We start from the raw sequence: 16,705 nt of genomic DNA, 5'->3' as shown, positions 1-16,705 counted from the left end.
CTTCAGCCTGGCAAATGTAACCTTTTCCAGTCTTAAACATTCAATTTCAATGCTTATTAGTCACACCTAAGACACGCCCTAAAAGCACATAGGGCAGGGTGCAAGATTAGTAGGCATGTATTGTTCATTATTATCAGGCCTGGGTGTAAAACTCCTCTCCGCTCATAGAGTTTGTGTAGTTCGGCAAATCTGCGTTACCAATAAACTCCGCACTCAACAGGTTCTTTTTTTGTTAGCACGCTTGAAATGTCCTTTCACACATGTGGGAGTGACTTGACCGCTATTGCGATCACCCCCAAGATTTACAGAGCTGTTGGTGAGCGCTACCGTCTGCATGCTCCGGTGAGATTTTTCGGTCACCAACACGTCATTCGGGTGTGCCAGCAACCTCTGGAGAATGTTTTCTGATGTACGCGATCCTGAACGCAGATGATCTACTGCGGCTGCAATCTGGGGAAGATTCCCTGCTTGAGAACATCAAAATCTTGCTAAAATTATCGTTTGGAGTCAAAATCCTCCTCAAATGGACCTTTGGCGTTGATTTTTTTGTGTGAGGAGTCCTTTTTCTTATTTTACTTGTTTACAACTGGAAGGAAGTGCCCCAGTGTCTCCAACGTCCTATTCCTCTCCAGCAGGCTCCTCCCAGTACTTTGTCATCTCCTGGTCACTTTTCATTTGGATTTGGACCTGAAAGGATCAATCTTTGTGTCTGCTGCATATACCGTTGGATTTTAGGACTTTGTATTTGAGATTTCACAAGTAAGTTTAAAAACAGGTGTTTTTGTTTGATTCGGGCCATGCACCTGAATTTGTACTTTTAATCGATTTATTAAATATTTTGTGGTGGGTGTCTTGTAGTTTCAGTAGGGGCCTGGTTATTTCTTTGCAAGTAATATTTCTTCTTTTATAAAGGAAAAATGTTGCACAGTTCACTACAATTTCTCCATTTTTTAATTCATTTGCAATATTGAGTTAATTTGCTGAGTTTGCCAATGGGCCTTCCAGCCAGTAGGCCCAGTGGTAGACCTGGGTGCATGAATTAACTGTTTCTGTGGTGTCTGTTGAATTGAAACATAATTTAGGACATGGATGGATTTGTATTAAAATGCAAAAATTGTTTTGGTGGTATTTTCCTATTTTTGTTTTCCTGCAAACAGTATATAGGGTGGGTAATGCCTTTGGAGGATGTGTGTTATTGTAACTTGTAAACATTATTTGCCCTGTTAATTTTCAGTTTTGGTATTGTTGAATTAACGCTGTATAAACTTTGCCATGCCTCCTTTGTCTGGCCAGTGTGTGAGTGTGTTGCCAAAGGCCACCATGTGTCTTTGTTCCCCATGTGTCCAGGGGCCATTTTGTATAGTCAGTGTCCATAAGCCTGCATGTGTTCTTTGTTTCCCAGGCCTCCTGCTTGTTGTGACCATGTGACTGGCTGGCTGGCATTTTGTGCAGCCAGCCAGTGTGCTTTTGCCAAAGGCCTACGTGTCTTCTCTTTGTTCCCCATGCCTCCTTGCTTTCTGTTTGACCATGAGGTCGGTGGCCATTTTGTGTAGGCAGCCAGTATGCTTTTGCCATTGGCCTGCATGTGTTCTTTGGTTTCCAGGCCTCCTGCTTGTTGTTGTGACCATGTGGCTTGTAGCCATTTTGTGTAGCCAGCCAGTGTGCTTTAGGCATAGGCATGCATGTCTTCTCTTCTTTCCCCATGCCTCCTTGCTTGCTGTTTGAACATGTGGCTGGTGGCCATGCTGCATAGGCATCCAATTTGTTTTTGACATAGGCCTGCATCTGTTGTTCTTCTATCATTCTGATGTGGCCATGCCTCCTTTCTTGCTGGTTCACCATGTGGTTGTCGTTGGCCATTTTGTTTATGCTGCCAATGTGCTTTTGCCTAAGGCCTGCATGTCTTCTCTTTGATCCTAATGCCTTCTTCCTCAGTGTTGTTGATGACCACGTGGCAATAGCAGGCAGCCATTTTCTGTGTTCAGCCAGTGTGGCATTTCGATATGCTTGCATGGATGGTTGAGCAGTGAGATAGCAGTCTAATAAATACAAATTATATGATTAAGGATCATTTCACCTATTTATAATTTGTCTATTTTAATTTTTTCAATTTTAGTTTTTAATGTAAATTACATTTGTATTTTTTTTAGATTTTTTAAAATTTCTTTGAATTTTTAATTTTAATTTAGTATTTATTTTGAGACTATTTTTAACCATTTTCATAACACTTGGCATGAATGAATCAACCCCATGTCTGCTATAGGTGCACAACATTCATTGTCTAAGGATTATTCCATTCTCTTTTGTCAACCGTACCTCCCTGCGTGCCACATACCACGTGATGCACATAAAGAAAACAGTTGTATTTTTTGTTGTTGTTACTGTTGCTCTTTCTTATCCTTCCTTAGTCTAAACCATGAAAGTTTATGTTGGTGTGGTTTTCTATTTTACAAATGGATACACTGTATTGTTATTTATTTATAATAATATCTTAAGTAACCAGTGACCACACTAACTAATATTGTTTGTTTGCACTATTAATTGAACTGCAACAATGCCACATTTCACTGATAATCATCTAGCATCTTTGCTTGTAGGTGCACAAGGGAAGAGATATCACCCACCGTACTGACAGACAGAAGGACTGTGCATGAGATGATGCGTGACCACATATCACAGACACCTCTTTAACCTGTGAAGCTAAGTGCCACTGCTAACTGACAGCTTCAAGATGGCCCATAAGAAAATGGCCAGTGAGATGAAGAAGTAGATTATCACCACTGGTATGTTGACCCAGAACCTTTTCAGGAAATAAAACTGTGCCTGCTGCACCGGTCTCCGGGGAGCAAGCTGGGAGCAGCACACCACATCAGCGGACACACCTCAACCTAGACCCAAGCCCATGTCTTTCACAGATGCAGCCATTCTAATCACGGCAAGGCCAATGAGCAGTGACGTTGAAGTTGACTCTCTATCGCAAAGTATTATCCAATCGTTGCAGCAAACTGAGAGAAGTGAACAACAACAACAGCTGCAACCACCAATAGAAGTTCCTCCCAAAGTAGGAGCTATTTAGGAGATTGAGCTTCATGCTGAGGATGTAGATTAAGCCTCTCTTTTAGAGGATCCATTGTCTTCCAGATCTCCAGCAAGAAAAAGGAAGGTTAGTGCACACTCCTCTTCTCCAAGCCCCACTTCTGATAATCCAGACACCACTTGGATTCCGCCTTAGTCTGAGAGTAAGACACACCACAAGAGGCTAGGGAAAATGAAAGTTCCTGAAAGCCTTAGACTTATGGGTGCAGATGTAGACAAGGAGGATGATGATGAGCTAGTCATCATGGATGTTAGCCAATCCCCAGTGGAGACCAACGTTACCCCATCCCAACTTGCTGTGAGGGATGTGTCATCATACATACCACCACCGCCGCCAGCTGCCATATTTGCAAAGTCCCAGCTGTGACCTACATCCACAAATACTTCGTTAGAAGTTGGTACTGCAGAGAGTCAAACGTCAAAACGCCCACCTACCACCAGTTCTTACGACAATGACAGTGGCATCGGCACCAGAAAGTTGACCTACTCCGTTTGGGGCTTCTTTATGGTTAGCAAAGAAGGAGGTGAACATTGCCATATGCTCCATTTGTGGAGCAAGGTTTAGTCGCAGCATGCTTGGTACAAACTATGGTACCGGAGGCAAAACATTTGAGAAAATACCACATGATCAAGTGGGAGTTGCACCTTAGCAGCCAAAAAGGGTTGTTAGTGAAGGGGGTGAAAAGCTGAACAGGGAATCCAATCTGATCACTGTGGAAGGTGAAGAAGAGGAAGGCATTTTCATTACGCAAAGCAGCCCTGTCCCCAGCAGTGCAGTGGTATCGCCCACATCAGCAACATCGCAATAACACAAGACTCGGGTCGAGACACCAAGGTTACAGAGTACAATGACTGCCCCGCTGAAATGCACATTGAGCCTACCAATGTCTGCTCTCAATTAGTCACCCTCATTAGTGGCACTAGAAAAGAAAAAAATCCAGGCTACTATTCCTGCCATGTTTAGGCAGGAGGGGCAGTATGACCACAACCTGCTAATGGCATGTTTGCACAATACAAAGTTGGTTAACATGTTAGTGCCTGACCTCTTCCCTTTTTCTTTCGTGGAAGGAGTGGGTTTTCTTGAATTTGTGGTAGCCATCTGCCTGAAATGGATGGTTCCCAGCCGGTCCTGTTTTGCCAGAGTTGCTGTAACAATCCTACATCACGATGTGCTGGGATTGCCTGGACAGGCTTTCCAGCAGAGTGCTCTTCACACTATCCACCTGATGACAGACATGTGGACCAGCTTCCAAGCCACTGATTACATGTGCATCACTGCACACTGTTTTTCTTTTGCGGGGGTTAGAGAAAATGTTTTTGCACAACTTCGAATCTCCACAGAAGCTGCAGAAGAACGGACCATCTTGAAGGAATATAGCAACGACCGAGACCCATCAAAAGTATTAAATAAAGGAAAGGGTGGCAAAGAGCCCAAACGAGAGACTCAAGTGGTAGAAGTCCAAGTAAATTCTAGTGATTTAACAACAGCAAATCTACATTCTAGGGCTGGTGATTTCTCTTGGGAACCAAGAAAGGCACATAACAAATGCAGAATTACACAGAGGGAGTTAATCGATTACCATTACTCCTATCCCAGGAACAACAGCGGGAGGACGTGCTCAATGTAAAAACACAAGCCTATGATCTGGGTGAGGGAGAGAGGGGCCAGACCATTAATGCAGGTTAGAGCGAAGCTGAATGAGAAGACTAAAATGAGTCCACAACACCTAAAGGGGATATTATATCCCTAGTACATCTCTCAAGGAAAATGGGACACCCTCAATAGAGGAAACATCTTAAAGTTTTGCTCCCATATACCAAGTCTAGAGAATATCACTACTGATGATATTGATGGTGTGGCCTTTATCCCCCCTGATACGGGCGATACAAATGAGACAACGGAAGTAACTTTCTCCAACCCAGAAATGTCAAGTGCCCTCAAATGGAACAAAAAACAACAGGGAAATTGGGGAATTCAAATTTAGAGAAGCAGCAACATCAAAGTTTCCTAAGAGAAAGGGTAGATGAGATCCACAGGAATTAACACCAAAGGGTGGGTACTTACAATATGACAAGTGCAACAGCCTGTTCCATTCTAAGAGGAATAAGAGAAGAACCAAGAATTATTCCACCAAAGGAAGGAAGTCTGCAAATAATGACGGTGAAAGGAGGGGGCAACCGTTGGCGCACTATCAAACAACAGGACTCTCTCGACTGGACATGGCCTCCATATGGCCTCAGTTCAAGTTCCTAGTAAACATCCACTGAACAATCCAAAAGAAGCCCCAACCCCAAACTTAAAGAATATACATGGAATAAATAACAATGAAGATAATATATCAAATGAAGGCATTTCAATCTCATTGCATTACAAGAAACCTGGGCCCTTCAATCATTACCTTTACCCGACTTCACAGCCTATGATGCAAAGGCAACAGCATCTAAAGTAGGGGCCATGCATTGGGAGGGGTGGCAATCCATGTAAAAAACAACTTGGCAGTGCAAGTGAAATCATTAAGTAAAGAGCAAGGGTACTATATCTTCAGAAAAAAGCCAATCACAAGTCCTGACAGAGCAACTCCTGAATTTGTAACAGTCATTTTAGGTTATATCTATCTTTACCTGGCCAGGGTAAAATGGGAAGGAATGCTGAGCACACTGCTTTAAACCATAACTAGACTTTCAGCAGAGTATCCGGGCACTATGTGGATAATAATGGGAGATTTCAACGCACAACTCATGGCCGAGGGAATATGCACTCCATCTATGGTAAGCTTGGATGGTCAAATTTGGGCTATACCGGAGGAAATAAGAAGTCAATATCAAAGGACTGACGGATATGGTGTGAGGGGGCTGCCCACTTGAATCAGCTAGGCATACATGCATTAAATGGGAGCTCACTGGCAGATTCCTCAGCAGCTTACATGCACACTTTGTGTTTCAGGATGGTCACACTGGATTACATCTGAGTGTCAATAGCAAAATTCATACTATCCACAAGTTTGTCGTCACACCCTCCCTGGCCAGTGACCATGCAATGCTCACATACGAAGTAGCAGCCTTACAGAATGTTTTCCCAAAATCTCGACCCATCAGGTATGAAGAACAATTAGAACCCATACAAAAAATAAGGTGGATGAATGTTAACCATGCAATACTTGAAGCAAGGCTGGAGCATTTTCTGGATAAGCGTCATCGAGCACGAACAGACCCCATGACTGTAAAGACGTTGGAGCAAGTGGTTGTCGATTTGACGAAGATCTAACCTCAGTGGGAAACCCGGGGTCAGAAATAAAGGTAACGAAGGATTGTGAACGAAGTGAAAGCAAGCAGCACATAGTGTCACTGAAATGTAACCTAAATAATTTGGGGGCATATTATCAAGCACGGCGTTAAAATTATTGACTGGAGGCACAAGAAATCTGGTCAAGTAGTTTGCCAGTTGCAGTGACGGCAAAGCTGCTAACTAAGCAAGTAAAAGTTGAACAAGACGCGCTTGTAGTGAAAAGCCTGGGACATGGCAGCTGGGCTATAAAACTATATGCTCCTGGGGCTCTGCTACAGTATCTTTTGACCCCCTTAAATCTAATGATAAAGTGACAGCTAAAAGGTCTGCACTAGTTCCGCTGATGGGGTATTGTTATGGAAGGAAAAACCAGTAGAAGAAGGAAAAGAAATGCCGACTCTGCCAAAAGGGGGAACAATCATTGATCCATGTACTTTGCATATACAAGGAACTGATCCTGCTGAGAACATTGTTGCCAATTTGGCGCATTTTAAATGTTCGAACCTGCCAAGGAGTGCAGGAGGAGTGTTTGAGAGGTCACTCTGTGCAATTGACAGCTCACACTATGAAATTTATGACAGCGGTAACAACGTTCGTTAATCTGAAAATTGTTGAGTCCTAATATCAAAAAGATTTTGGATGTTATATTTTAATTGTGGATTGAGATTTTAACTAAAAAATGTTTTTAATAATAACAAAGTAATGGCATCATGGCAATGTTTTTGATATAAAAATAATCTATATGAATTTCTCTTTAAATGATTGTAATGATTTTAAGTAATTGTGCAATAAAATAAATCTATCTATCTTTGTTGGTGGCAATTTTTGCAAAGCTTCAAGACAAACAATAATGTTTTGTAATGGAGTGGCAGAGTTATTAATGAATCTACGTTTTTGAAAAGTAATAAAAGGGTGGACAACTCGACATTTGGTTTTGGTTGGCAAATGCAATTGGGCTGTCCTCCTCATACATCCTTCCAGCCATGGTACACGGTTATCACCAACTGCTGCTAACACACACAACTTTTAGGATGGGGTGTCCAATGTGACCATGGCCACTCTCTCGTTTTACTGTTTGAGCATGAACAAGTAAAAGAAAGCCTTCTCATCTGAACAAGCATGCGTAGAATACCTTACTTGGACAGGCAATCTTCACAACAGAGTAGTAGCTCGTAACCAATGGGTTCTCTGAGTCTTACAGTACCAACACTCGGCAGTCCACAAAATATATAAGGGGAGAGGGAAAACTGACTGTCAAAGCAGAAGAAAGGAAGCTACAGACAGACTAGTAAAGAAACAGTTTGAAGTAAAGTACAGAAACTTGAAATATAGAAAATAAGTAAATAGGATAATACAGGGATAGCAAGAATGTAGAAACAAATAGATCTAACAGGATTTGGAAACAAATTTGGAAATGGTTAGAAATAATTCAAAATAAGGAGCGGTAAAAGTGAGAGAAATAAATATTAATGCAAACAACAAGTGGACTTACTTGGGCCAGCAGAGCCATCGGCCGAGGAACTTTGGAAGGCACCTTCAGCTACCTCACCCGCCTCAACCCTCTTCTTGCCACTGGATGCTGATATAAGACATAAGGACAAAAAAAGATTGGCGGTCAATAAATAATCTCTCCAAAAATATTTTTGGGCAGTAAAAGGCAATCGCAATAACATTGAACTTTTCTAAATCAGATCGACTAGTAGTATCGTGGATCGCCCTTCCCAAATTTCCTAAACATACCCAACTCCTTTCCAAATTTACCAAACTAGATTTTGGAATTACTAATAAATTGCAACAAATGATGTTTGCTTCTCATCTCATTCACAATCTCTAAACCCCCTTTGATGTGTCAATTCACTGAGTCAGCATTTTTCTTTCAATGCATGGATAGACGCATACATATACATCACTGGGTAATTGCTTGACACTGTAAAAGCTACAGTCTCTGCATTAATTCTTTAAGAATTAGCCCAAGCGAGCACCTACAAGTGCAATTAGGTAGCACTGAGCACCGGTCTGGAAGAATAATCACATATTATTTGTAAACTTTACTTACCGGCAAGTGAGCAGCATGCTTGCTATTTAGGAAAACAATATTAACATAGAACACAAGAATAATACGAATAATTACTCCCTGAGCCCCAAAACCTCAACCCCTAGCAGGTCCAGCAAGTCCTGGTCTTGGGCCAGAATGTCGGACCACTGGCGCATCAGCTGTTGCTGGGTGCGTCAAACCCTGGAGCAATGGTACACTGTCTGGCGTACCCTCACTCAATGCTGCTGTCAATTGGCTTACCTCTTGTTTGAGCTACATGGACACAACAAGGTTCAGAGGCCGCTCCCCCTCATGCTGCTGAAGGAGATCTGATTTCCAGAAAAGTTTCTAAGTTTGAATGTCGAGGATTTCATCTGGACCAAAGCGGGGCAGCAACCCATTGATGTCGAGGTCTTCCTCGGCACAGAAATCGGCCTTCCAGCTCAAAGCTTTCCCAACTTTGTCAACAACTACACCAGGATGCCGCTCTTCAGCAAACTGTCATCATCAAGCTCCATTTTGGAACCAGCTTTCAGTTTGTTCTACTGATGACTTGTCGACAAACATTTTTGATTCATAAAAGTTTCTATGACCGAAGGTAAGCTTTCCACCAGGATAAGCCTGGTCCTTGAATCTGACTGGCAATCCATTGTGGTTGGCCTTAGGTTTTGATTTTGACATGGACTAGCATGACCACATGGACATGGTTGGCACTTTGCGCTTTCTAAATAAAATTTTTAAAAACTAATTTCTCTGGTTCTAATTACTGGTAGTGGTTTTATTTATTAAAGTCCACTTTATGTTTCTATTTATCTAATTTAGTTTGGCATTTTTCTTGTGTTGTGATTTCACTTCATTACTATTTGAGTACTGCATAAATACTTTACATATTGCTTTTAAGTTAAGCCTGACTGCTTTGTGCCAAGCTAGGAAAGTGTATAGGACAGGTTTATTTTGGGGATATTATTTTGTCACCCTGACCAGGATTGTGATATTGTGATTATTATTTGAGTAGGTTTTCATCCCCCTCAACTAAATATTAACATTTCTTTCAAATATAATCTGTCTTTAGAAATGTTTTATTACCACACTAATGACATTGTAAGGGCAATGCAATTACAATCTTGAACATGCTTTGCTTTGTTAGCAGTGCTATGCAAGTTATACATAAACATAATGAATTTGGCATTGAGACTGAGGCAACCAGACTTTGAGGTCATACTGCAGGCTTTACGAATGTGGCCTTACCCATTTTAGAAGATGCTTGTTGGCACAAATTTATTGATATCAACCATAGTGCCTCCAGTTAACAACAAAGTTCTGTTCCAAGCAGAAATTGACTTTATTCTGGTCTGAACCTCGGTTTGCTTGTTGGAACTCATTTAAACCATTATGTAGGTGAACTTGAAGTCCATTCATATCATCTGAACAGAGTTAAGATCACTGAGGCATATTCACAAATAAATCCAGATAACTATAGGTGGAGATAATCTCACGCTTCTTCCTGCAGTTGGTTTGTGACTTTATACTATTTGCAAAACATTCCCAAGACTACTTCCGGAAAGCTGCTCATGATGATCCTCTTTCAGATATGCAAGAGGATTGGTCAGCAGACACAACCATCTGAAAAAATACAGATGAGTAATGTGAAATGCAATGATGTAAGGATGGTAATTTTCCAACCCCACTCAGTTTCCTTAAATTACTACCCTCAAAAGGGACAGCACTTGCCTTAGATATGGATGACAAAGCTCATCATATATTTAGGCACATACGTTTGTGCCTAAATAGTTAGCACATTGACAGCTTTCAAAAAATGTCTGTACTTTCTCACGAGTGTTCCCTCCCTGAAACACTTGCCATACACTCTGTAAAATGCATTGTTCACACAGAAAATTAAGTCCTTCTGCTGACATTTTCCATGTGAATAAACCCATTTTTGATTGCTAAGCAATATTTTGCCAGGCATTATGTGGCTCATACTAGCTGATTTAAATCACAGATGTTGATATTGGAAAATCTAACATACTAAGGTATGCAAAAACATTTGAAAGTCAAACCATAAAAAAGCGCAAAGGACATAAAAAGGTGCCTCAGAACATTTTAGACGCTCAAAAAATTGCAAGGACCTAACATCTCTCCTGCTTTTCTCATCCACAGGTGCTACACAGTATCAAAAATGTGCATCTGCAGAGAAAAGGGATCACAGAAGTGTTCTTTGATAAACATGGTAACCCCCCACCACGGTACGACATTGTGAACTGGCAGAAGTGGTCCCAGGGCACTGTGTGGCATAGAAAGGTGGGGGAATATGATGGCAGTGCCCATGCTGAGGAGACCCTGCTCTTTAATGTCAGTGCCCTCCTATGGACAAAAGGAAGCAGAGAGGTAGGGTAGAGGTTAGGTAGAATATTCTTGCATGCAATGAAACATTTGCTAAACTAGACAAACCCATAATGATCTGTTGAAAGGGAATTACACCCACCATATTGCAACATAGAAAATCCGAACTACAATCCATCATATAATAGACTGACCTGTGTACGACAGTGTAAGACATGGCAACTTATTTTGGGAATGCTCTTCACTTTGATTCTCTGGAGGCTCATTTATAATAAAATGCGCTGGAGTCCTTGGAGCCCTCAGATCCTTATCTCTAGATTGGCTGTGCTGGTGATTAAGGGTGGGATCAAATGAACAAGAAGTTAGGTACAATTTTATTTGGTAGCTTGATCGGTCATAACTCTTAGGTGAATGGCTGCAATTTCTCTCGGATGACACTATATAAGGGTGCAGCCTGCATGATGGTGGCAGGCACATCATCTCTGATAACTCCAGTGAATCCCACAAGTGACAGCCACAGTTAATGTGGCGAGGTCCTCATCCACACCTAAAGCCAGCTGCTGACTTGGGGGATGAGAGCACAAAGAAATGCCACTAGCATTGAAGAAGAGCCAGACAGTGGCATTAGTGTCACCATTGGCACCGTTGGTGCCAAGGGACGTCTGAAATTGATCTGAGCCCGGATCACGGAGCTTCTGAGGCTCCCCATACTATGAGTACCACAGTGGGAGGGGATAGCTATGGTCCCTGTGTTCTCACTCCCACTGCAAGACCACTGGGGTTTCACCAGGCAGAATGCATTAGAAGGGGTGGGGGCATAGGTAAAGAGCATCCCTTATGAGTAAAGCTCTGGGTACTGATCTGCTTCTCAATACTTTGACAGTAATCCTGCCTGTGAGTGCAAGGGATGCTATTTGTTAGGGAACTAAAGAGTAACAGTGAACTACTCCCTGAATGGGGAACCTGTTATCTCTGATCCTTCATGGACAACTGATGCAGTTTTACACAGCCACTATCTCATTAGATAAGGCATTTGACTCAATGGGTTTCAGTAATGATATTTTTTGTGTGGTGTACCTCTAGATTTTTCCTTTATCTGTTTTTTCTTGCCATAGAACACTGTGCACTTTACCCCTGTTAATCATTAGTAAAGTGCCAATGTTCCCCCTACTAACATCGGTAAATTGGCATAACTTTGATTGGCATATTGAACTCACCTACAAATCTCTAGTCACCTATAAGTCTCTGGTATATGGTACATGATATGGTTCCATAGAGGCAAATTGAGATTTAAAAGTAAATTTAACAATTAGCAAAAAGTTAAGAAATCCCTCCAAATTTAATTCTTGGACTTTTTGTAACATTTATTAAAAGCCCTAGGTAAGTTTTCATGTACATTCGAAGGAAAAAACACTTTTAGAAAGTAATATTTTCCCTGCCTAAAGCTCTGGAGGGTCATTTGCATGTGCTGTGTCAGGCTCTGCCTGCGCTGTTTGTGCTGCCTGGTTACATCTCCTGTCTTCTCAGATCCAGTCCATCCTCTTCCTCCTTTTATCATGAGCCTCAACCACCCCATGCTCCTGTTCCATTTGTAAAGCACTCCATGGCTCCACACTGACATGGCACTTTTAATTTTGGACTCCTTCCTACAGTCGCTGTCCTTTTATTTGTGGCCTCCTTCCTACAGTCCTGGAAACCCTGCTTACTCCCATGGCCTTGGGTAGTGGCTACCATCAAGGGCGTGGTCTTGTAGCAAAGCCTCGCCCCTACACATTCAAACTACTTTCAGGTTTCCAAAGAAGAGAGTTTATCTATCCTGCGAACCTGTTTATTTTTGTTGACCCTCATTACTACTTACCTGGTCCTGCAGGTACTCCATTGTGAAATCTACCCTCTGGCCTGATATCTATAGTCAACGTTTTTTGCCCAAGGAGATCAACTCCAAGGAAAACAAAAGAAACAGTCATTTATCACATGGTATGGCGAATTACCACATGCTTTTGCTTGCCAGGGAAAAAAGCACAGCTTTATGAAAAAAGGCTTGTCAGACAATGGAATGCTGAGTTATTTTTAGATACTAGGGTTAGATGCAGCTGATAAAGACATTCACAATGAAAGGCTACAGCAATTAAGCCTGAATAGAAAAACTAAAAAGACCCTGAAGGCAAGGTGTCCTTCTGAACTTTAAGAACTGGCAAGACACGTTGAAATGCCAACAATGGAGGTAACTGATTAAAAGGGAACACACGCTTGTATAGTACTGTTTAGCTAACCCTGAGCCTAATTCATGTCTTGTGTCTTTTATGGAATAACAAACCACAGACCCACATTTGAGAGGGAGATACATGATTATCAGCCTTGCTACTTAGTGACACACCACTACAAAATAGGTCATCAGGAGAGAGGTGGGAGGAACTCTCAGTTTCACTCTGTGGACTTCCACAGACTTAAACAGAAGATTTCACAGAGTTCTGCCCACAGGTGGAAAATATGCAGCTTGTGCTGCAATTTGGTACTGGTAGTGTGCATGAGCGCATGGCCTTGAAGTTAATTTTTTTGCCTCTTGAGTATAAAATCCACTCGAGCAGCATCAAATCAACTCAAGCAGCAGACTCCAACCATAACCGGGAACAACCGTCCTCTAAGAAAATCATGCTAAGGAATGCCAAATCTTGCTTGTGCTCGCCAGCTCACATTTTCTGGTGCCTCAGAGGAGCAAAACTGTGTCACACAGTGATTTGCAGAATTTGTTCGGAACTCCTTGTTAAAGAGGGACATGGAGTGACCAAAATTTTGCCAATTCCTCGAGCAGTATGAAACTTTCCACCCACCCCAAATTAGGATCCCCAACACTACATCCCTCATAGAGACAAGGTACACAACCAAGGGGTGGGAATTGGGTGGAACCTGGTGAGACAGGGTAATAGTCCTTAACAGGAGGGATCTTGAGTTCCACTAACCATGTGACCTTGGAGATCGGTGATTAAGGAAGTCAGACAACACCCATGAATGAGGTTTAAAACTGCTTCTGGAGCATAGACAAAGGACTGGATGTGGGCATGTGTTTCTGTTCCTCTGGCAGGATGACCATTTAGGCAGTGCCCAAGAACGTAATTAACTTCAAAAAGGGCCTCCCCTTTCAAGACAGACATCAGATGACACCTGCATAGCCCCTTATTTGTTCCTCCAGTCAATCAGACTCCAATCCCAGTGAGGAGGAAGCTGCCCCATACATACTTTTAAGTGACCACAAAAGAGGGGTTGTTCATTTCCCAGTCCACACCTCTCCACTAGGGGAGAAGGGTTTCACCATCTTGGAATCAGGCAGAGAGCAGCACTGTTGTATTGCTTGCAGACGAGCACACAGGACAAACTGCAAAGGTGGGTAGGGTAACTCTGGGGAAATTTTACCCCATTGGTTAAGGAATAGCATGAATTCCCCCACCCACAAACTGGTGTCAGAAATAAATGTGGCAGCCACCAGTTCCTCTTCAGAACACTTCTAAACCTGAGGAAGATCAGAAGAAGATTGAACCTGCTGTCAGAGACCTGAGATGAGCCTTAAAGGACTGAACCTGTTTTGTCCTTGGCAAAGAAGTGGACTCTAAAGATCAAAATACTGGCCACCAGGTCAAGCTACAAAAAGACAACAAGCTACAAGAGGTCTTTCGTGAGGATGTACAACTGACCAGTGCCAGCTTGACCTGGTCTGATGCCTGCTGTTCACCTCTGCTGGAGTGAGTCTTAAACCCAAGTTCTGATCCTGAGGTCCAGAAACTCGGGCTAGGTCTAGCTGGGTTTCTCCTACCACTACAGATAACCTGAGACTTAACAACTTTTTGTCTTTAAAGACCTCCAAAGTACTGTGGCAAACTTGCCCACCAATCTGAGCTATGTGCTTTGCTGCTGGGATGAAGGTTCAGGTTTCTCAGGTGTGAAGCTTCCACAGAAGCAAATCTGATTCAGCGGGATCTCGTGGAGAGTGGATCCAGCCTAGTGGAGCCCTCTTTGGACATACCTACCGCCTGATACTGCTGGAGGAATCTGAGCTCCAAAATCATGACTAAATACAAATGAATAAATATTAACAAGGCGAAGTATCCAAAAGTATTCAGTAGGGGAGGGACCTTTCCTGATGGTGAAATTCAACTTTCTCCTACTCAGTACTTTCCCACCAAAAACCCACATCTTAACCAACACTTCATCCCTTGGTTATCTTACCTTGTGGAGTACTCCTCAGTCACAGTCTGTTGCTTTGCCCCAGTGAAGATTTCAGACTTACATTTTGAGACTAATTTCCAAGATAAAACTTCCAAATGAGTCATACCTGGTTTCTGTATCTGAGCCATGCTTCATTCCAATCATCCTCAAATCATGCCTACGTCCTGGACTACTACGACCAGTTGACCAAGTTTCACGGTTAATGCTTTTTGGTGTTCTTTGTATTTAAAAATCCTGTTATTTTTCTTTTGGATTTTTCTTGTGTTGTGCTTTGACTTTGATACTCTTTAGGTACTGCATTATTAATTTACACATTGCCTCTAAATTAAGTCTGTCTGCTGTGTGCCATAGATACCAGGGTGCTGAGCCCAGGTGTAACTTTAGTGGTTTATCCTTACAAGGATTGTCTTTGTTGTTTAACGTGGGTAGTCACTCACCTTGACTAAAAACTATGAATGAATGAATAAAGAATGAATAAAGATTTATATCGCTCAACTAAGCCCGAAGGCATCAAGGCGCCTCATTCATTCATTCATTGTCTTTGTTGTTTAACGTGGGTGGTCACTCACCTTGACTAAAAACTATAATTTCCTACAACATAGGGATGTGAAGAACAACTTTTTAACTTTGTGACCAAGGGATAGAGAGACCACCTTTGACTCTGGGCTTTGTAATGTCATGATTGATAGGGGCTTGGCTGGTGGCACTATTTGCCTGGTGTCTTGCTGTAAGATTTATTCCCTTTGAGGTGAGCAAGAGCCTTGGGAAAACAGATTTCAGAAGCATCTTCTGTTCGCTGTTCCCTATTAATCAATCTCTGGACCTGTAAAACTCAGAATTTGCCAGATAGATCACCAGCCACATTGACTTCCATGCTGGTAATGGCATGGACATTTTAGGTACAACAGATCTGCTGTAGAATGGCTCTGATAGGAATCAGAGACTAGATCATACCCTATTGGCAGCTCAGAAGAGTTCCATCCTGAAAAGCAAGATTGACAGAGATTGACACTGAAGACTGGTCGTTTGGCTTCTCACTGCACATCAAAGCAAAATCACAAAAAATAGGGTTGCATTAGCAAAGGCATTGGACACAGTATTTAGTTAGCATATGTACAAATTTTGATTAAAACATTATCATTGCCTTTATCTTTTGACTTTTTTTAATTGTATTTGCTGATTCCTGCATTTCCTCTTACCTGCTATGGGATGTCCCCTTGTGCTTGATCCATGTGGTATAACATAAGGTAAGGTAAGATAAGACTTTATTATTCAGGTAATCAAAAACTTACAATACATCACAATATGATCACCAGTTAAAACCTCATCAATGAGTAACATCATAAAATCTGTCTTCAATCAGTTGGCATCCTCAAGATTTACATCATTAGCCCTCAAAGGAGAAATCGTTAACCTGAATCGTTTGTCATATAATGATGATCCGCAACTGTAAACCACCAACTATCGAATATAATCCAAATAACTTTGCCCGGTTAAGTGTTAGAGAAAAATGCTTCAATATTCAGGTATTTCAGAGCATGGACCAGTTTAGTATAATTGTATTTAAAGTATACCGCCAAGCAATGTTGTAATCATGAATGTCTAATTTGTGCAAAGTAGTCAAAACAAAGTGCTACATGCTTTTAGGAAATGTCCTACTTAATATTTAAATCATTCTTATGATAGCAGTACTACAAACAAAAACGTCCTAGTTTAGCATGATC

The 16,705-nt window shown here is 41.8% G+C and overlaps 1 protein-coding gene across 1 annotated transcript in view; it reads left to right on the top strand.

The window, feature by feature from the left end:
• The window catches only part of LOC146782739 (extracellular calcium-sensing receptor-like), an 86,004-nt gene that overhangs the window by 50,384 nt on the left and 18,915 nt on the right, over positions 1 to 16,705 (top strand). The window contains exon 4 of the mRNA XM_085637219.1: positions 10,578 to 10,805. Coding sequence (XP_085493345.1) covers positions 10,578 to 10,805 — 228 coding nt within the window. The remainder of the gene's footprint in view (positions 1 to 10,577; positions 10,806 to 16,705) is intronic.

This window comes from Triturus cristatus, chromosome 12 (genome assembly GCF_964204655.1).
Source record: "Triturus cristatus chromosome 12, aTriCri1.1, whole genome shotgun sequence".
Classification (NCBI taxonomy): domain Eukaryota; kingdom Metazoa; phylum Chordata; class Amphibia; order Caudata; family Salamandridae; genus Triturus; species Triturus cristatus.
This window is presented reverse-complemented; position numbering and strand designations above follow the sequence as displayed.